The 22,494-nt window shown below is 38.7% G+C and overlaps 1 protein-coding gene across 8 annotated transcripts in view; it reads right to left on the minus strand.

Annotated features, from left to right (window-relative positions):
- The window catches only part of SYN2 (synapsin II), a 442,912-nt gene that overhangs the window by 67,487 nt on the left and 352,931 nt on the right, over positions 1–22,494 (minus strand). For 6 of the 8 annotated variants that reach the window (XM_073352278.1, XM_073352281.1, XM_073352286.1 and 3 more), the window contains 2 exons: positions 4,488–4,556; positions 1,532–1,674 (listed from right to left, as the gene is read on the minus strand). In XM_073352278.1, coding sequence (XP_073208379.1) covers positions 1,532–1,674; positions 4,488–4,556 — 212 coding nt within the window. The remainder of the gene's footprint in view (positions 1–1,531; positions 1,675–4,487; positions 4,557–22,494) is intronic. The other 2 variants (XM_073352279.1, XM_073352282.1) reach the window with 1 other exon arrangement.

Below are 22,494 nucleotides of genomic sequence, written 5' to 3' on the forward strand. Positions count from 1 at the left end.
CACCACCTTGTACTATTGAACCATCAAATTGCTCATACGGACTCTGCTTCTGCTGGTCCTGCAGTGGTTTGTGTCATAACCATTCAGCAGTTGTACCTTACTGCTAAAACTGTGCTCTTTCGGAGCCACCAGTTGAAAGATACTGATAAGGAGGTCCGATGGGTACAAGTTGTATCGGGCCACAGTTGTTTTCATATAGGGTTATGGTTGTTTTCAAATTCTTAAGCATCTACCTTAAAACTGGTAACTGTAGCTGAAGATTTTGTAAAAATGCTTAAAGCACTTTATTGACATTTTGCTGAAATTTTATTATAAGAATTATCTTCGGGAAGGATTTCCAAGAGACCCAGCTTTGGTCCCAGTGAGTATTTTCTGTTACAGAAGTTCATTTGCTATTTGTTTCTTTTTCCTGTGTTTTTGTATTCTTGCATAATTCAATACTTTGTGTGTTAATGCAGCATTTTCTGAAACAAATGGTAGAGTTGTGTTAATCTCAGTGTTTCTGGTTTGCCCAATAAAAATTAGGAGTTAGGCTGTACTTTAGCTCAAATATAGCAATAAATAAAAAAAATTAATGTACAAGAATTCCTTCACCTTTCCAAAAATATGGGAATCCCTTGGTGCATACTACATATATTGTGTCCATTGCATCAACAACTGAATTATGGGTAACAAATTTATGTCTAGATCATGCAATGACCCCTGGAAAGACAGAGCTGTGAGCACCCACTTCAAGCTCTACTGACATCAGAAGAGCTCTATGTACATCTGTCTAAAGGTCATTGCAAGATTGGGGCCTCAGTTATATCAGTTGCAGTTAGAATGAAATATTCTGTGCCATTAGTCAAGAGTTATACATTCAGGTCTCTCTGTGAATGAAAATGACCTAAAGTTGTCTCAAAGATTTTTAATAATAAAATTGGGTCTTGTTGCTGAAGGGATTTAAAAAGTCACCTATAAAACAATCAGACCCCACTTCTTGTTGTTGGTTCCCTGAAACTATTTTGAGAAATTGCTGTGGAAGAGTTGACCCACATGGGAGTTGTAGGTAACCATTCTGCAATGTCCTAAGCATGTGTTTAATTACTCCCTTCTCTTTTCTCCCTCCAAAAAATAATTAGGAAGTACTTTGCCATCTTTTAAACCATTTGAAGTAAAGTCCATTTTGTCCTCTCCACAAGACCCCTTTTAATTTCCATTTTTTATAACCTCTGTATGCTTTCCATTAGAAATATCATTTATTTTATTCTCTCAGAGCATTTCCATTGTTATTTCTGTAACAAACAGAGTTCAACAAAATGCATTATTAATATAAACATGAAACAGCTGAGATATTTTAACACTTAAAAGCTTTTGAAATAATTGAAAATGTCCATCAACAAATTTAAAAAAGGCTAAAATACCTTCCTCCCAGAAGTGCTGATAATAAGGGACTATTTAAAAAGAGGCATTAGACTTCAATCAAGTGAACTTTGGTGCTGCTTTGTAAATATTGAAATCAGAAAATAAAAGGAAATATTTTTTGGCTCACATGTATGCTTTGTAGTTACTGCCTATCTTTTGGATCCTGATGTCGTATTTGGAGTCTATGAAGGGTTCAGTGGTGGCGTAGGTTTGGGTAAGTGCTACCACACTGGCTATGTCCTGAAAATCGTAGTGGTTGTCTACCTTAACCTGTTGTCATAACACAAACAGCAGGAGGAAGAGAAAAACAACAAGAATAGTTAAGCATGTAGTGTAAAATGCAATTGCAAATGACTCCTGTGAGAAATATTACTTTTTATAGTGTCAGCTTACAAAACAAAGAATGGATAATTTATCTGATCTGTAAAAAAAGCTATAGTTGTCAAAACTAGAATATGGCAAAAATATTCCTGCAATAAGCTGTGTAATTTCTAGCCAGAAATGTAACCTTCACTGTTGTAGAAGGCAATCATCAAGTATCGACATTACATTTTGTTTGTTGGAAACCCTTTTAAAATACTGATGTTTATTTCTGTGTCACATAAACGATCTCTAGGAATAGTTCTTTATAGGTAATTTATTGTAGCATTTTGGCATTTTAGTTTTAAGGATGCAGTGAACAGTACTTCTGTGTGGGATGGATCAGTTATAATAAGAGGAAGGAAGGAAGGAAAGGAATACAAAAGCCCAACCAAACCAAACAAGAAAAACCTAATTGCATTATCTGCCCATGAATTTTGAAGTCTGTTTATACCATTATGTGTCAAGACATCTCACCAGACTGGGAGATGTTTTTTAAAGGATTGAATTCTATAGTCTTAATCCAATATGGTTCAGCTCTTTCTGGCCTTCAGGAATCTTCATTAGAACCTGAAACACAAATGGTTGCTTATAGGACTTCATATTTAATTTTGAGATAAGTAAATACACCTACTGGGTATTTAGTATCTGTGTTGTACTTTTAAATAAGGTGACAGGCATACTAATGAAGATTTTGAGGGATAATGTGAAAACTGAATGTGTGTAAAAGCATGTGTTGGGTGTACACAAACTTTACATCAATCTTGTTTTAAAAATGTTTTGATAGTCAGGAACCAGTCCTCCAAGGTCCTAAGTGTTCTGAACTGAACTGAGGCTCAATAAATGCTGAGGGAACACATCATCTGACAAAAATAGATCAATATCTTGAAGGATGAGTCCATAGTTTTTTAAGGTGTAACCCTGTATATCAGAAGAATGTGAGTGCAGTAACTTGCACAGTGGGGCATATCCTGCTCCAACTGAAATCTATGGGAATTTCACCACTGACTCAGTGGGAATTGGACCAAGCTCAATGTTAACTATAAGTGCCTGGATTCAAAGCCTGTAGCTTTGATGTCAAAGCAGCCCATTATATTATCACAACTTTAGCCATTTCCATCAACTTTTGGATTTAAACGAAAATGTTATCCAACAAACTGGAACATTTTATAGGCCAAATTTAATGGTGATGGTTCGGAATCTGTGTAAATACAGTACGTCCCTCAGCCCACTCTGCTTCCAGCAGCTCCCATTGGCCTGGAGCAGCAAACCGCGGCCACTGGGAGCCGCGATCGGCCAAACCTGCAGACGTGGCAGGTAGACAAACTGGCCTGGCCCGCCAGGGGCTTTCCCTGCACAAGCGGCGGAACAAGTTTGTATCTATCTATAGCAGTGGTTCCCAATGTACTAATGCCAAAGTCTTGAAAAAATGTTATGGTATAAACACTTAAGTGGGAGTTGCATGCATATATTTAAGAACAGTATTTGGCCACTATGGTGGGAAAATTATGAATATATGGAAAAAGTTAGATGGTGTAGAAAAAATCCCATTAAAGAACCAATGTAGGTGGGAGAGGAGGAATAATGGAGTTACTAAGATTAAAAAATCCTCATACAAAGAGGTGTTGATAAACTTTCCCCAAATCAACATAGTAAGAACATCCAGGATGGTAAAGTAACAATGTGGAGAAGATAATAAGGTTCCTGGTTTTGTTTTTTAAATTCAAGTATATTTTATAGACCTCTTAAAAAGAGAGATTGGTTGCTTAAGCCAATCAACTCCTAGTAAGGATGTTTAAGCAATTACGTTGTTCAGTCATGGGATATTTGTTTGTGTCCATAATTTTTGTAGTAGGTGAGGTTTCTTGTGTACAGGAGGCTCAGAGCTATGCAAAATGTTAAATATCAAGGAAATTAAATAATTTCCTTAACAAATCCGAAATGCAAAGATTGCACATTTATTGACTAAAATATTTTAAATGACAAAAATCAATTTTCTACTATTCAATGGCTGATATTTCATTCATAGAATTTTTGGAAATCCAAGGGGATAAGTGTCATTTGATGACACTTTGCTGTTGTTCAATCCTTTTTCATCTGAAGATCTCTTAGCACTTTGGAAATGTCTACCAATTGAGTACCTGCACCCATTGACATCAGTGGAAGCATAATTGAGCTATACAATCAAACCACCATTGTGAGATGTAAGTGATACAGAAATTGCTTCACCCACCAGTGAAATGCAGTTGCCTCTGGATTGAATGCAGCGAGTGTGTGCAACTCTACAGGACAGGAAATGAAGAAAAATACTGTATCCAATTGAAACTACTGTGGGAATTTAGAAAGCTGTAGGAGAATTTATTCACCAGATTCTCAGACCTGCAAATCTTTACTTGTGCTTATAAACCTGACTTTTCAGGTAGTTCTGCTGCAGGCAACAGAATTATCATATAAGGCCCTGATTCAGGAAAGCATTTGAGCATGTGGTTAAGTCCCTCTCTCAAGGTCAGAATTTAAGATGTCTGGGGATGTAAGCATATGCTTTAGTACTGTCCTGAATAGGGACCCAAGTAACGCTTTGCACAATCAGGACCCTGAGTTGGAATCTGGCCAGTGCACAAGTTTTAACACCTACTGTGGAGAAGTTTATATATTTTAATATTTAGACAATTAAAATGTAGACTAGCACCAGAAAACCCCTATCATGTATATATAAATAGCACCTGCACCTTTCCCATGCCTGAATGAGCATGTCCAATCTTCACGACAACAGGAAACGTTGGCAGTGTTAACTAAGAGGGGAAGAAAAGAAAAACAATATTAATTTAACTGACCATTGACGTCATGAACATTTTAATATTCATGAAAATAACTTCTGAAGTAGCTGTTCAGGATTCATTAGAACTTTTTTCATCCTGGTTTAAACTTGCCTGCATATCTTCATCTGTCAAACTGACGTTTGCAAGAACATAATCGTTACTATGTTACACTACTCTCTGTCCCATGTAGCTTTAGTTTATACAACACAACAAAAAATGCAGTCAAACAGCTCTTCCCATGCAGATATTTTAGAAGTATCCATGGATTGCTCAGATATTTAACTTGAACCCAAGGGTTTGTTTAAACAGAGCTGGGCTACATTATGAATAACATGCCCGTACAACATCTTAGATAATTGCATAATCAAAAGCTACATTCCAATTTCAGAAGATAAAAAAAATTATCTGAAGAAGTTTGAAACTTCATTTATTGCAAAGCTCTGCTGAGAAAAAACTTCTTCATAATAAAGATACACCCACAACATTCTAACTCAGTTTAGGATTCCAAACACAGAGAAGACCTTTATCCTCACAGCATGTAGCATTAAAAACAACATTTGCCACTCTCCAGTTAGAACTTGATTTGGAGAGATGCTGAAAGATGTGTACCTTCCATTGATAACAGTCATTCTCATGTCTCTCAGCCTGCTCAGATTCAACGGCAGAAGATCTCCTCCAGGTGACTACAAATAGCTGGGAGGGTGGAGATTGGATTTTAATGGCACTCTCTGTACCTGTAAGTTGAATTTCTAACTTAAAACCCCAGGGTTAGCATCTGGGCTTCCCATTATATATTTGATTGGCAAGCCAGGTAATCTTTGGTGCTCATAAGGACAGTGATCTCAAAGCATGAGAAGAGTATGAGAGCCAAATCCTCTTTGTTAAAGAGGGCACTTCATCTCTCATGGATTTCAGTGCTCCATCACCAAAACTGGTTCGTACCATGCTCTGCATGTGTGTGTGTTTGAGGGGAGGAAGAGAGAAGACTCATATTTTCTCAGAACCCATCAAACCAAGGGAGAATAAAGCAAAATGCCAGAAATGAATAGTACACTTCTACACCACATCTTGCAGGGTGGATAAAAATAAATGATTTAAAAAAAACAAACATTTAAATTAAAAAAATCCATTTTTTAAAATCAGATCTTTTTGATAAAATGCATTTTGAGGAAAAAAACCCTATCTAAAGCTACATTATAGCTCAAAGATATCTCATCATGGAATAGGGATTATAAATTCTAATTCTATAGTAAGAGACAATGTATTCATGTAATGTTTAAGAAAAGTTTTGTAAATGAGTTCCAATAGTTCATAGATTAGGGACCCAATCTTATGGGGTTCCAGGGGCTTCTGTATAGATTATTTAGGTTAATCTTTTTATCTACTTTATGGAACTCATATGCTCAGTCTAGAAGATACCATCAGAGATGCTTAGTTTTGCAGTTCTCAAACTATGGATTTGTGCGTCCAGAGATAACATGCTTGTTAACAGCAAAAATGTTTTAAAATAAATAAATAATTAATATATAGATGTGAGAAATAACAGATCTCAACTCTATTGTCCCTCTGCAAATTTGTGTACACAGAGTCAATCCCTTACCTCTCTCTAAAAATGCAAAGTTTCAAAAAGTTGAATGAACAGAAGATTGTTGGGCGTGGAATAGATCTGGACAAGAAGAAGTCTGGAGATAAATGTGAAGAAGGGAGGACAGGCAGTAGAAACAAAAGTGAAACTGTTTGAGCAGCATATTCCAAAAGTCTTGAGGTCTCTGAGTGTAGCCTTCATTGATTTGAGATCTATCATACAGTTCTCTCACAGAAGGGAAAACCTATAATGGCAGTAGGCTGTAAAAGAAACCCAATTTGGGAATATTTTAATGAAGTTCCTTTACCTGTGGATAAGACAGACATGCGTGCAAAATGCAAACAGTGCAACAAAGAAATGCAAGGCCTGGTTTTCCGAAACAACATCATGAGAAGTATTCCTTCTTAGGAGGAAGCTGCGTTGAAGATGATGAAAGGAACATGCCTGAACATGCAGGATCTTCAGGTTGGTAAACGTTTTTATTTCATACTTCTTTCTTAAGGACTGCCTGTCTTCCTTCTGGACTGTTCTTGAATTCTCATGTTTGAGCAAAAAATATAGTTGTTACTCTATGGTACTATCATTTTAGATGCAGTTGTGATACAAAATAAATAGGTGAAATAGGCAAATATTTCTTTTACAATTTTACCTTTAAAGTAGTACTGAGTGTCAGTGAATGCAATGAGTAATACTAAATGAGCATTATGGTAATAATAATTAAATAACTGCATTGACTTATTTTGTTTAGGAGAATCCATCAACAACATACAGGATTCTGAGGACTATCCACCTTCAAGATCACCATCATTTTCTATAGTTTCAGAGTTATCTGCCAATGATAGTGTTTCAGTCACATCACGTTTGTCACATAGCCACAGTATATCACCTGTAGCAAAAAGGAAAAAAAAATCTCCATCATCCAGAAACAACCATAGATAAGTTTGTGATAAGAATCAGCAGATTACAAAATGAGGTAATTGAGGAAAAAATTGCCCGGTTTGTTTAAGCAACAAACTCTCCTTTCCGTATGGTTGAGAACCCACACTTCATTAACATGGTTCAGTCATTAAGACCAGGATACAGTCCACCCAATAGAGCAAATGTCTCAGGCAAATTGCTGGATAAAGTGTATGAAAGAGAAATTGAGCAGTGTCCAAAAGGTCTAGAGGTTGAAATTGTTAACCTGAGTCTTGACAGGTTGAGCAATGTCCACAATAATCCTGTTGTATGTGCTTGTGTGACAGAAGAAGAAGGGAATGTCTTCCTTACAGAAACAACTGAGACACCAGAAAATGCACACATAGCAGAATACTTACAAGAAGTAGCAGTAAAAGCCATAACAAACTGTGGAAAAAAAATCAAATGTCTAGTACGCAGTTTGGTCACAGAAAATGCTGCAAATGTATCCAAGATGAGAAGAAATTATTTAGAAGAGAGTCCCAAGCTAATAACATACGGTTGCAGTGCTCATTTGATGCACCTCCTAGCCAAAGACTTCAGTGTTCCAGAAATAAAGGCTAATGTTGCTGAAATTGCAAAATACTTCCGTAACAACCACTTTGGAGCAGCTATTCTGAAAAAAGTGGGAGGAATCAAGCTAACTGTCTCACAAGACGTACACTGGAACTCAGGAGTGGACTGTTTTGAGCACTATATCAAGAACTGGCCTAATCTGATGATAGTTTGTGAACAAAATCGTGAAAAAAATAGATGGGCACGGTCACAGCCAAAGTTCTCAACATTGGGCTTAAAAGAAATGTTGAACACATGCCAAGTACCCTGAAGCCTATTTCTGTAGCCTTGAACAAAATGCAGGGAAATAGCTGTTTTATTGTTGATGTTCTTGAAATTTGGAAGGAACTGAGTGAGATCTTAAAAAGAGAAATATGCAATGACAGAGTTAAATTACAGGCATTAAAAACCGAATGAGACAAGCACTATCTCCAGCTCATTTTCTTGCAAATATTCTCAATACTCGGTACCAGGGTCAAACCTTAACTGCTGAAGAAGAGGAGTTGGCTATGACATGGACATCCAGCAATCATCCCTCCATAATGCCAACTATAATAAACTTCAGAGTTAAGGGTGAACCAGTCAAGAAATATAGGTTTGCTGACTTTTAAAGAAAGTCACACGAGTGAACTAGTGGAAGTCACTTAAGCACTTGGATTCAGAGACTGTTGAAGTGATAATCTCACTTTTAACAGCAGTAGCTTCTTCTGCCAGTGTAGAAAGAATATTTTCTTCCTTTGGACTAATTCATTTCAAACTGAGAAATCGTTTGGAACCTGAAAAAGCAGGAAAGCTTGTTTTTCTTTTCCAGATGATGAACAAACAGGAAAACGAAGGTGAAGACGACTGAGTTAGCTGCAGAAGCCAATATTTTAAGTTTCTCATTTGACCTGGCTGACATCGTTGATTTAATTTTTGTGTTTTTTTTTAAAATATTTCATTTAACTATTTTAGTTAAAAACAATTTTAACAAAAACAAACCTGATTTTAAAAAACTTGAATGTTTAACTAAATTCAAAAATGCATATGCTTGTTTTGTTAAAATATTATATGTTTGTGGTTGAAGAAAAAAATCCAGAATACATAATGTCGTAGTTTTAGTTAAATAAAACAATTTAAAATGTCTGTCTGGTGATGTTCTCCTTCTAATACAACATGGCAAGAAAATCCTCCAAATATTAATTATTAACCTGTTGAATTGGAGATAGTTACCTCCCAATGCTTTCATAAATATCTGCTTCAATTACCTTTAGTAAATGAAATAACCAAACAATCATTCATTTTCTGATATAGCTGTAAAACTAATCTGAAAAGTTTTCAAAATAAATCATTTGAAAATGTATATTGTGTACCTTCTAAAAATGAAACCTACATCTCTCTCTGAGTTGTGAAGAATATGTGTTAAGGTTATAACAACCAGCAAGAATGTACTTTTATGTAGAAATCCATGATTAAATCAAGTCTTCCTGACTAGTGATTTAAATCAATTTGATTTAAATCAAATCCACACTGACATCTTGTAGAATTTAATGGGGAATTTTAGGCATCCCTTTTTACAGTATAGTTGGAACCTTTAATAACTACAGTTGTAACCCATTCATTAATTTTCTTCTTTATAAAATCCTTAGAAGCTTTGTTGAGCGGCTTAGTAGATCTGTTAGAATTGCACAACTTTGCAATCAGTATTGCTCCTCAATAACACATCTGAGTCAATGCTGCTCCAACTGATTTTTCTATATTCCTAAAAAACCAACAAACAAAAATCCCTACAGTTGTTTTTGTAGGAAGTTGCATAATAGAGTTTCTTTTTTATTTACCTTTTCCCCCCAAAGCAAATGTTGACTATGATAATAGAAAGAAAATGTGAACTGAAGGCCTTAAGGCTTACAATAGAAGTCTGGATTTCTTATGTAATGCTGTGTGTCTTCTATTGAGAATGGCCAAGTTTAAATTAATAGTGTACTGCAGGGAGGCATTTTGACACAAGCCAAGAAGGTAGCTAGCTAATGTTTCTTCCTTGAAATCTGGCCTCTGCTGCTGCAAGCTCCAGTTGCAGCTGGGATTTCAATTTCATTATGAGATTCTTGTGAGCTTGAATGGGGGTAATTATCTTTGAATACAGCAATTGTGACTTCATACTCTTCATGCAGTAAATCAGTCACAGAGCTGGGAATACAGAACCCTGGTCTGCTGGTTCCTCCAAATTCACTGCTCTAAAGCCTGGACTATGCATCCTCTCTGAATTTAAACTCCAGGGCAGGGCAGGAAGCAAGTGAATGGGTATATTATATCAAACAACAACTACAATAGAGTAAAAGAAAATATGTACAATTAGGGTTATTTTTAACCAAAGAAGGCATTTTGTGCATCTCATGTTTTAGATAGTGACAGCCTACTGTTCTCTGCTATCTGGGAGTAAGGAATGAAAGATGCAATCAATGTGGAAAGGTAGGAACACTTCATACACAGAGCTAAAATAGAATTGTCAGTATCCTGGAAAAAACAACAGGCACCTTAAGAATTTCAAAACATCCTATGCATAGCCAAGTTGTTTTATGCTATCAGTATAATCCTGATGACAATGGCAATACATTTAAGCCTGACACATCTGAATAGTATTTCATATCAGCAACCTTTTGGCAGAAACAGCCAATTAAATGTTAAGCACACATTTTTATTCCCAATTGTCACGGTTCCTCCCCCACTCTGAACTCTAGGGTACAGATGTGGGGACCTGCATGAAAAACCTCCCAAGCTTATCTTTACCAGCTTAGGTCAAAACTTCCCCAAGGTACAAAATATTACACCTTGGACTGGCCGCTACCACCACCAAACTAATACTGGTTACTGGGGAAGAGCTGTTTGGACGCATCCTTCCCCCCAAAATACTTCCCAAAACCTTGCACCCCACTTCCTGGACAAGGTTTGGTAAAAAGCCTCACCAATTTGCTTAGGTGACTACAGATCCAGACCCTTGGATCTTAAGAACAATGAACAATCCTCCCAACACTTGCACCCCCCCTTTCCTGGGAAATGTTGGATAAAAAGCCTCACCAATTTGCATAGGTGACCACAGACCCAAACCCTTGGATCTGAGAACAATGAAAAAGCATTCAGTGTTTTACAAGAAGACTTTTAATAAAAAATAGAAGTAAATAGAAATAAAGAGATCCCCCCTGTAAAATCAGGATGGTAGATATCTTACAGGGTAATTAGATTCAAAAACATAGAGAACCCCTCTAGGCAAAACCTTAAGTTACAAAAAAGATACACAGACAGAAATAGTTATTCTATTCAGCACAATTCTTTTCTCAGCCATTTAAAGAAATCATAATCTAACACATACCTAGCTAGATTACTTACTAAAAGTTCTAAGACTCCATTCCTGTTCTGTCCCCGGCCAGCACACATACAGACAGACACAGACCCTTTGTTTCTCTCCCTCCTCCCAGCTTTTGAAAGTATCTTGTCTCCTCATTGGTCATTTTGGTCAGGTGCCAGCGAGGTTACCTTTAGCTTCTTAACCCTTTACAGGTGAGAGGAGCTTTCCCCTGGCCAGGAGGGATTTCAAAGGGGTTTACCCTTCCCTTTATATTTATGACACCAATAATGCAATTGGTCATTCCATTGAATTAAAATAGTAATGTAATATCTTTTATGAAGGAACTATGCATTTAAAAGTTGGTTTTAACCGAGTAGTTCATTTTAATTGCAGAAAGATGTTAAAACACTGTAAATATACTGTAAATGCAACATTTAGGCAGATTTTGGCCATTGTTACATAATTGTGAGTGAAAATTTAGCAGCACAAAAACACACACTTGCTACTTTTTCTAATGATGTCCCAAGGGACAATAGACTTTACTTCCTATTGGGAACAAATTTGGTCATTAAGAGCCTGCTTTTCAAATCTAAATGTGCACGTTTACACACCCAAATATGATTAGTTCATTAACAGATACTTAAATTAGAAGTCAAAGTATTTTCAAATGACCATGTACGTGCACAAAGAAACTTTGTATGCAAATGAGGCATGCTTTTGTGTGTGTAGAGTTAAGAAAAAACAGGTCACAATGAGAATGAGATATGTCCTCTGGAAAAACAGGTGATACTGTAAACTTTTTTTTTCTAAAAAAACCAAGACTTCTGGCCAGATCCTGGCTCCCTGTTTATCCTATCAAGGGGCATGGAAGGGGCTCCCCCAATCCTCACCCCATTCTGTGTGGCCACTTAGGGGCCTATAAAAAGCAAGCAATGCTAAACGTTTTCTACTACTAATTTAAATGGTTTGACTTCATTTTTGCATTTAGGACCTAACTCAGCAAAGCACTTAAACACATGCTTAATGTTAAGTATGTACTGAGAGTACTTTATTATACTAAGGTTTTAATCAGCGGAGGGTAGTTCTCTATATGTAAAGCTGCTGTACTTGTACACTGTTACTCGGGGGTAACTAAACTCATTAACGATTTTACCTGGTCTTGCAGTATTTGGGAACTGAACTAAACAAAACATATCATCAACACTTAGCGCGACAGCTGGTCAAAATCTTTTAAACCCACTGTTTGGGGTTCCCCCCCACAAATTATCAATATAAACAAATCTATTTTCCTGCTGTGATCAAATGGGAATTTTCTGTAATATTTTTATGAATGATATGCATGCAAGTGACTTACGTGACCTAGGATTCCAGCCCAATGAGTATAGAAGGACTAAATGCTACCCTGGGGAAGAGGAGGAGACGTGAGCGGTTTGTACCATGTATCTGGCTGGGGTGGTATGAATAGGTCATTAAGGACTGGCTGAAACTAAACCACAGCAGTGGAGGATCCAGAAAGCCCAGGGGAACCCCAAGGACTGAACAACTGACACCTATCAACAGGAATTTCTGAACTCAGAGCATGCGTCTGCAAGAGGAAAACAATGGACCAAGAGGTGAGACTAGGATAAGAGCTGGCCTTGGGACACATAGGAGCTCTAACCTGGCAATGACAGCCTGAGCAGGTGGGTGAGGTTCTGTGGCCTGCAGCATGCAGGAGGTCAGACTAAATGATCACAACCGTCACTTCTAACTTTAAAGTCTATGAGAGCCAAAATGGCTTCTATAGCAAGTTGGTTGGGTGGAGCCCTGATGCTTTCCAGTCCGAACTCTAACTTAACCTTTGCTTCTCTTTGCTAACCTAAGGACTTCCCACTGCTGTATTCCAGTTGACTAATAAATGCTACTTTGTTTTGAAAAGGCTACTTGGTGTCTGCAAATGTTGACGTGCATTGATCCCCAAAGAGGCTGAAAGTCCCTGAACAGGAGTCTAGCTTGGTTGAACTTGCGGGCAGAGCGCACAGTGTGAAACAGGAGTGCTGGAGCCCAGAGGCTCAGTCTTGGAGGTGTTGAAGCTACTTAGCCTACCCTTAAAGAAGAGTGGCACTTCTTGGGGCTCTGGCATACTGAAGAGGTACCTCCAAGAACCTGTTAAAAGCTGGGATGTAGCACGGATCCTGTGGCACTGTGACTCCCCCTAAAATTTCAATACAGTTTTTGATTATTTTTAATTAAAAATAATCAAAAACAAATTTTGAAAAATTAAGCAATGTACCATTTTCAAACCCTTTGCAATGAAAACAATTTTGAAATCTCAATTTTTCATGTAACTAAACACCCTTCACCCATAACTCCCAAAGCACTGAAGTTGAGTTACTATTATTATCTTCATTTTATAAAGGGGAAAATGAGACACAGAAGGGTAAAGTAAATTGGCCAAGGTCACATAGTGAATCAACTGGAGAGCTAGGAACAGAACCCTTGTCTGATTCCCCTTCCTGTGTCCTATTCTCTGGAACACACAGCCCACAGAGATATTATTTACTGATGTAAGAACATGTATTCTTTATTGAATTACTGTATCTATTTTCTAAATTACCTACCATCCTCAACCCTTATCTTTGATACAACACTTTATGGGTCCCTTATTTTGACTCAACTGCACTTTCATCATTTGAATTGCCACCAACTCTTGTTTTATGCCTCTCGATAATGTGTTTTCTGACCCATAACTTACACGCTAAGGTTATCATCATTAATGCACGTCAAATTAATATAAATTACTTTTTTACTTTTCCCACTTTGTTCCCATTATTTAGTAAAGCTGTAAAATACTAAGTATTTCAGGAGCGAATTTGCTTATGAAATGAAATGTCTATAATAAATTGTATTTTTTTGCAATTCTTTTGTCTTCTAAGCAGCAGATCCCACCTCAAATGCTTTTCTGTTAAAAATGTCTAACAAATTACTTTGCATAGACTGTAAGTACTTTGGGACTGTGCAGTACCTAGTATAACAGAGCCCTGATTAGGCCTTCCAGATGCTACTGCAATGCAAATCATAACATAGCATGTAAACTATTTCTATTGTCCAGTCAAACGACAGAAGCCCCAGTCTTGCATGGCTTTAGGTACGTAAATAGTTCTATTAGCATCCATCACTCATGTGCATAAGTTGGGGCTGATGCTGGATCTCCCATTATATGAATGCATGAATCATTGCTTCTATGGAGCAAAAGTAATTTCTCTTTCCCTGCACATTCCTTCACTACTGTAAACTACAGACCTCTCAGACACCAAACTCAACTAGTTCCAGATCATTATAATCAAGAATGTTACATTAGACTGGAATTAATACCAGCCTACGCAATGCCTCAAGAGACACCTCTTTCTAACTCAATACACTGCTGGATTTCACTGGTCCCTTTTCTTTTTTAGGAAATATGTTTAGTCTGGTTCTAAATAAAAGTACATCCATTAACGATGTAAGGCATTACAAACAAAGCATTAAATAAAACAGAGGGAAGGCAGGAAAGTGGGCATGATGAGACGTGGAACATAGAATCATAGGATTATTGATTAGGATTATTGGAAGGGACCTCGAGAGGTCATCTAGTCCAGTCTTCTGCACTCATGGCAGGACTAAGTATTATCTCTAGACCATCCCTGACATGTGTTTGTCTAACATGCTCTTAAAAATCCAATGATGCAGATTCTACAACCTCCATAGGCAATTTATTCCAGTGCTTAACCACCCTGACAGTTAGGAAGTTTTTCCTAATGTCCAACATAACGGCCCTTGCTGCAATTTAAGCCCATTACTTCTTGTCCTATCCTCAGAGGTTAAGGAGAACAGTTTTTCTCCCTTCTCCTTGTAACACCCTTTTATGTACTTAAAAGTTATCATGTCCTCTCTCAGTCTTCTCTTCTCTACACTAAAGAAACACAGTTTTTTCAATCTTCCCTCACAGGTCATGTTTTCTAGATGTTTAATCATTTTTGTTGCTCTTCTCTGGCCTTTCTCCAATTTGTCCACATTCTTCCTGAAATGTGGCTCCCAGAATTGGTCACAATACTCCAGTTGAGGCCTAATCAGCGTGGAGTAGAGTGGAAGAATTACTTCTCGTGTCTTGTTTACAACACTCCTGCTAATACATCCAAGAAAGATGTTTGCTTTTCTTGCAACAATGTTATACTGTTGACTCATACTTAGCGTGTGATGGATATTGGGATGGTTACACTTTCTCCTCCTTACCACATGGGAACACTGGGGGAATAAATTCTAGTGCTTCAGGAAGTGGGTTTAAATTAGCAGGTGATAAATCCCGCTTCTGGTACTGAAACCCTTAATCACATGCTCAAATAGATCCCTATTCAGTAAAAACATAAACATGCACAGTTTTAAGCACATGCTGAAGTTTCACCAACTTCAATGGGACTTCTACATGTGTTTAAGTGCTGAATGGGGTCCTGATTGAGTAAACTCCCCAGCATGATACAAGAGAGCACCATACTGTTGAAGGCTCTGTTCATCAGCAGAGATGTAAAGCTAAAAGAACCTAAGTGGTTGTGGCCTTTAAAGTTCCTATAGCACATCTCACAAGTTTAAGAGGTGTTTTTTTCTGTATTCTAACTAAAATACCTGTAGGGATGACAGCATTCTGCCTACTTAAATTCCCCAGTGACTGCATATGGAAAAATATTTTTTCTATCACTTTCAGAAAGAAACTGTTTTGTCATGGCCACATTTCAATGATGGGTGATTCCCGTGTAAATATCATTCGTATTTCTGCAAGGCACCTTTACACGTCAGAATGGTGCTGCAGACATCAATAAATAATCATAGAATCATAGAATATCAGGGTTGGAAGGGACCTCAGGAGGTCATCTAGTCCAACCCCCTGCTCAAAAGCAGGACCCATCCCCAATTAAATCATCCCAGCCAGGGCTTTGTCAAGCCTGACCTTAAAAACTTCTAAGGAAGGAGATTCCACCACCTCCCTAGGCAACGCATTCCAGTGTTTCACCACCCTCCTAGTGAAAAAGTTTTTCCTAATATCCAACCTAAACCTACCCCACTGCAACTTGAGACCATTACTCCTTGTCCTGTCCTCTTCCACCACTGAGAATAGTCTAGAACCATCCTCTCTGGAACTACCTCTCAGGTAGTTGAAAGCAGCTATCAAATCCCCCCTCATTCTTCTCTTCCGCAGACTAAACAATCCCAGTTCCCTCAGCCTCTCCTCATAACTCGTGTTCCAGACCCCTAATCATTTTTGTTGCCCTTCGCTGGACTCTCTCCAATTTATCCACATCCTTCTTGTAGTATGGGGCCCAAAACTGGACACAGTACTCCAGATGAGGCCTCACCAATGTCGAATAGAGGGGGACGATCACGTCCCTCGATCTGCTCGCTATGCCCCTACTTATACATCCCAAAATGCCATTGGCCTTCTTGGCAACAAGGGCACACTGCTGACTCATATCCAGCTTCTCGTCCACTGTCACCCCTAGGTCCTTTTCCGCAGAACTGCTGCCTAGCCATTCGGTCCCTAGTCTGTAGCTGTGCATTGGGTTCTTCCGTCCTAAATGCAGGACCCTGCACTTATCCTTATTGAACCTCATCAGATTTCTTTTGGCCCAATCCTCCAATTTGTCTAGGTCCCTCTGTATCCTATCCCTCCCCTCCAGCGTATCTACCACTCCTCCCAGTTTAGTATCATCCGCAAATTTGCTGAGAGTGCAATCCACACCATCCATGAAGATATTGAACAAAACCGGCCCCAGGACCGACTCCTGGGGCACTCCACTTGACACCGGCTGCCAACTAGACATGGAGCCATTGATCACTACCCGCTGAGCCCGACAATCTAGCCAACTTTCTACTCACCTTATAGTGCATTCATCCAGCCCATACTTCTTTAACTTGCTGACAAGAATACTGTGGGAGACCATGTCAAAAGCTTTGCTAAAGTCAAGATACAATACATCCACTGCTTTCCCTTCATCCACAGAACCAGTAATCTCATCATAGAAGGTGATTAGATTAGTCAGGCATGACCTTCCCTTGGTGAATCCATGCTGACTGTTCCTGATCACTTTCCTCTCATGTAAGTGCTTCAGGATTGATTCTTTGAGGACCTGCTCCATGATTTTTCTGGGGACTGAAGTGAGGCTCACTGGCCTGTAGTTCCCAGGATCCTCCTTCTTCCCTTTTTTAAAGATTGGCACTACATTAGCCTTTTTCCAGTCATCCGGGACTTCCCCCGTTCACCACGAGTTTTCAAAGATCATGGCCAATGGCTCTGCTATCGCAGCCGCCAGTTCCTTTAGCACTCTCGGATGCAACTCGTCCGGCCCCATGGACTTGTGCACGTCCAACTTTTCTAAATAGTACCTAACCACCTCTTTCTCCACAGAGGGCTGGCCATCTATTCCCCATGTTGTGATGCCCAGCACAGCAGTCTGGGAGCTGACCTTGTTAGTGAAGACAGAGGCAAAAAAAGCATTGAGTACATTAGCTTTTTCCACATCCTCTGTCACTAGGTTGCCTCCCTCATTCGTTAAGGGGCCCACACTTTCCTTGGCTTTCTTCTTGTTGCCAACATACCTGAAGAAACCCTTCTTGTTACTCTTAACATCTCTCGCTAGCTGCAGCTCCAGGTGTGATTTGGCCCTCCTGATTTCATTCCTACATACCCGAGCAATATTTTTATACTCTTTCCTGGTCATATGTCCAAACTTCCACTTCTTGTAAGCTTCTTTTTTATGCTTAAGATCTGCTAGGATTTCACCGTTAAGCCAAGCTGGTCGCCTGCCATATTTACTATTCTTTCGACACATCAGGATGGTTTGTCCCTGTAACCTCAACAGGGATTCCTTGAAATACAGCCAGCTCTCCTGGACTCCTTTCCCCTTCATGTTAGTCCCCCAGGGGATCCTACCCATCCGTTCCCTGAGGGAGTCGAAGTCTGCTTTCCTAAAGTCCAGGGTCCATATCCTGCTGCTTACCTTTCTTCCCTGTGTCAGGATCCTGAACTCAACCAACTCATGGTCACTGCCTCCCAGATTCCCATCCACTTTTGCTTCCCCCACTAATTCTTCCCGGTTTGTGAGCAGCAGGTCAAGAAAAGCTCCGCCCCAGTTGGCTCCTCTAGCACTTGCACCAGGAAATTGTCCCCTACGCTTTCCAAAAACTTCCTGGATTGTCTATGCACTGCTGTATTGCTCTCCCAGCAGATATCAGGAAAATTAAAGTCACCCATGAGAACCAGGGCATGCGATCTAGTAGCTTCCGCGAGCTGCCGGAAGAAAGCCTCATCCACCTCATCCCCCTGGTCCGGTGGTCTATAGCAGACTCCCACCACTACATCACTCCTGTTGCTCACACTTCTAATCATTTCTTTGGAATTCTTTCACTTGAATCCATTTTTAGGAACCATTTCAAGAGTTGATCTTTGATCTAACAAACATAAAATTGTTTCTCTAGAGAACTTCAGTCTAAGTAATCTGCAGTTAAATGCATCTCCAGTACCTTATCAGTCTTTTTTAATTAGCCTTGTTTCCAACTAGCCAAAAGCATGCATGCACATACACATTATGAATTAATGGCTGGCTATGTTTTAGTTTAAAAATTAAGCTGTGAATTATGAGAATACAAAGTAGCACTTATCCTAAATTTTATTTACTCATTACCTTCATATTTTAAAAAAATGAAAATTTTCCCCACCGCCCAAATTTAAAATAATAAACAAATCACTGCCTGGCTGGGACGTTATAAGGCAGCAACTGATTTTTATGGTTGAGCCATAAACCACTGCAACTGGGTTTATAATGGAAATGCTGGCAGACCTTTGACGACAGCAGTACAAATGGCACTCCTGCAATTAACAGGACCACAAAGTTTTCCCATGATTCCATAGCTGTGGAATCCTTTGTGGACCACAGGAACAAAAACAACAATTTAAAAAAAAAGACTTTGCTTTACAAAAATGAACCAGCATCTTTAAAAGGAGCAGGATTCCTTTAACGCTGGAGTCTGATACCAGGATTTCAAATGACATGCCATATCTCAATAGAAATAGAGGGGAGTGGAAGGCGGGTAGCAAAGGTAATCAAACCACAAAGGCTACAGCTGAAGCAAGAGAGGGATCAAGGAAGGCTCAAAATTAAGTTACCACAAGGCATTTTTGGTTGTTCTCATCACTATAGTAGCACATTGTTAGCTATGTGATGCTGATGTGCCTGCTGTCTACTATCCAAATGGGCAATACTGAGAGCTATTTTCCCTTATTGCTGCCCCTACATTCCCTAATCCCCACAGATCTCACTCCCCGCATGGGGGCTACCTGCCCAAATCTACAAAGTGGCTCTCACCACCACGGATTGGCTCCAATCATGGGGCGAAATCATCATTCCAAGTGGTAAGAAAAACTGACACTTTTCTGTTACAATTATGATACATATGGGATTTAACTTCCCCACCTGCTCCCTTCCGTTTTGACTTCTATCCTTGACACCACAGGAGCTCTCTGGACTCACACAGATGGGTAAACAGCAGGCATGCTAAGACCATGCTAGCACAGAAACCAGTTAGCTTCATAAGCTTTCTGTGATTTTAGTTACATTTTGTTTATTTTGAAGGAAAATATTTAAAAAACAGCTCTAGCAAATGTGAGTGGAGCGTCTCTTTGGAAGGCTGTGTCACTAACAGAGCTGGTGGAAAGTTTTAATTCAATTTTTTTGTTTGCTTGCAATAATAGCCTTTTTTCCAAAATGATAATTTTTATGGAAAAAAGTGTTTCCTTAGCAATGTTCTGATTTTTTAATTTAAAAACCAGATACTGGAAAAGAAATTGCATTGACAAAGCAGAAAATGTTCATGAAAATTTTGGAATACAAAAACAATTATTTTTAGCCAATCCTTACCATTTTTGACCAGCTCTAGAAATAATCTTGTTAAAGAAATGAGGCAAAATAAATATATAAAGGGGATATGCAATCCAACAATGAACTAGACCACAATTAAAAGATTGACTGCACCTTGTGGACTTTCAAATAGCAATTGTCTCCTTCAAATGTCAACAAAATATAAAAAGCTGCAAATTACACACAAAAAGCTGCGAAGTACACACAAACTTTCAGGCACCTTAAACATAAATAACAAGCTCACCCTGATTCCCTGATCTTGCAATGGAATCTGCTTTCATGAACTCTCACATCTGTGTGGAGTACTAATCCACTCGGTTTTAAATGGTTACATCAGTAAAAGGATAATTTGGGATTTATTATTAATTATATGTATAGATCAAATACTACAGCCACTGATAAAATAGCATTTTTGGTAGAAAACAGGATGGCTGAATAAATATTTTTATTTTGCCTCAGATATCTAATACAATTTTCTACATAAAACAGCATGTCTGAATATGCTGAATGGGGTCAATACTAAATATTATTGCAATCACCAGTATGGCTGTGGCTGTTACTGAATTTGTAGAAGCTTATATAATATCAATGTAGGTTATTTACTATAGAGATATTTGCCAGTATACTAACTTTGCTAATGCAAAATAATGTCAAATAATGCAAAATGAAAAACTCTTCTGATTGTTTTTATCACGTGCTAAAGAATGCAAAAAGTGCACACACACTAAAGAAATTTTTTTTCTTTTCAGTGATTTAAACATCTCACAACATTATTTTATAATAAATTTGGAGTTTCATTTCAAAAGCCTCTGAACTCAAAGTGAGTCTTATGGTTCATGTCTGGTTCTGCTTTGATCTGTGAACTTGTAGACATGTTCCCTGAGGGAGTAAAACCATATTATGTTCTCCAGATGAAAGAGTAAAAAAAAAAAAAAAAACTATTAGGAGGAATTCTTTTAAATCTAGATAACAGAAGTCAAAATTCCTTTAACAGAAGTCAAAATTCCTTTAAATTTCAGCTAGAGGAGCATTTAGTATGAGAGTTGCTTTCACTGATACGACACATTTTAACAATTTCTGTCATATGTTAATATCAGGAAATTAATTAATATATTTAATGACCAGACAAATGGAATGGTTGTTATCAAAGGGCACCCTTCAGACTGGGAGTTCATTCATGTTAGACATGAATCTTAATGAGTATAGCAATAATACTTTAAAAATCTCTTGGCAGACTGGCCACCTGTCCAAGTGTTCAAAGTCTAACCATTCTTGGTTAACTGCACCATTGAAAGGTTTGAGGACAAGAGAGAAGGAGGGATTAAATATTAGAAGTGATTACATCTGTAATGGAAATACTGCAGCATATGTAGGCTTAAAATGTGACTGTAATATCCTGTCTGAAGAAGCTTTGATGCTTTTAATAATGTGTCTGTCTCTCCCCCACCCCATTAGCTATATAGTGATATTTTTCTTTCCAGAGTTGACTTATGTGCTGCTTAACTGTTTGCAATCACTTTATTTTTCTAGGTACCTACTTGGTATTTCTTTGTCTTCAAATATTAGGGAAACATCTCAGAGGCAAAGCATTAGGAAATCAGATTGAAAGTATTTCTCTCACTGGTATTCAGACAATAAAAATAAAATTTAGCACTTAATGAGCCTAGTCCTCCTCTCATATATAGTGAGTAACTCACTTGAAGTTACTGGGCCAGCTGATTAACTCATCTAGCTTCAACGGGCCTGATCCTCAGCTGGTGTAATTACAATGGAGCTACTTTGTTTTACACCAGCTGAAGACATGGCCCAAACTGGAGTTACATTGGTGTAAATGTGGGGAGAATCAGGCCCAACATCCTCAAAGTGCTGGACAGACAGCAACTGATGGAGGCAAATGGGTGAGAGAGAAGTTTCCACTTGGAGTGCCACCTTCTTAAAACATACAGCAAAATAAATGCTTCAAAGATGTTGCTTTAACCGACTGTGTGTTCCTGACTGGATATGAAAAGGGGAACTGGGGAGTCTAATACATAATATTCATGCTGTATCTATAGTTATCCAAATTGCAACAGTCCTAGGATTCCTGGATTCTTCTAAATTTCACTGATAAGACCACAGCTTGCAGGCAAACAGCCTCCTCCCATGTCTTACCAGTTGATGCACCTCTCAGGGGAGTTAAATCATTATATTAGTTTTACAAGGAGTGACAGAGCTCCTTCTCTGCCTTGGTGGATTCCACACTTCCACTTAGCGGTGGGCCAGGATATTCCTCTCTATCTCAGAATTTCCCCACACCCCTGGCTTGCTGTCCATACCTTGCCTTAGCAGGGTTCCCCTGGTCTCCCTGACAAGGGAATGGGAGGGAAGCCTCTTAGTCTCTGGTAGCCCCTCCAGGCATGGTGGCAACAAACCAGGCACCCAGTTCAGTTTCTCCTCTCTGGCGAGGTCTCTTCACTCAGACCTCTGGGGCCTGGAAGGGTTGTTCTCCCTGTTGGGTAGGGTTTCCCCTGCCCTTTACCTCTGTACCTATGGGGTTTTCCCTCCTGATGCTTGTCAGTGTCTACACTG

The sequence above is a fragment of the Lepidochelys kempii genome, chromosome 7 (assembly GCF_965140265.1).
Source record: "Lepidochelys kempii isolate rLepKem1 chromosome 7, rLepKem1.hap2, whole genome shotgun sequence".
In the NCBI taxonomy this organism is placed as follows: Eukaryota; Metazoa; Chordata; order Testudines; family Cheloniidae; genus Lepidochelys; species Lepidochelys kempii.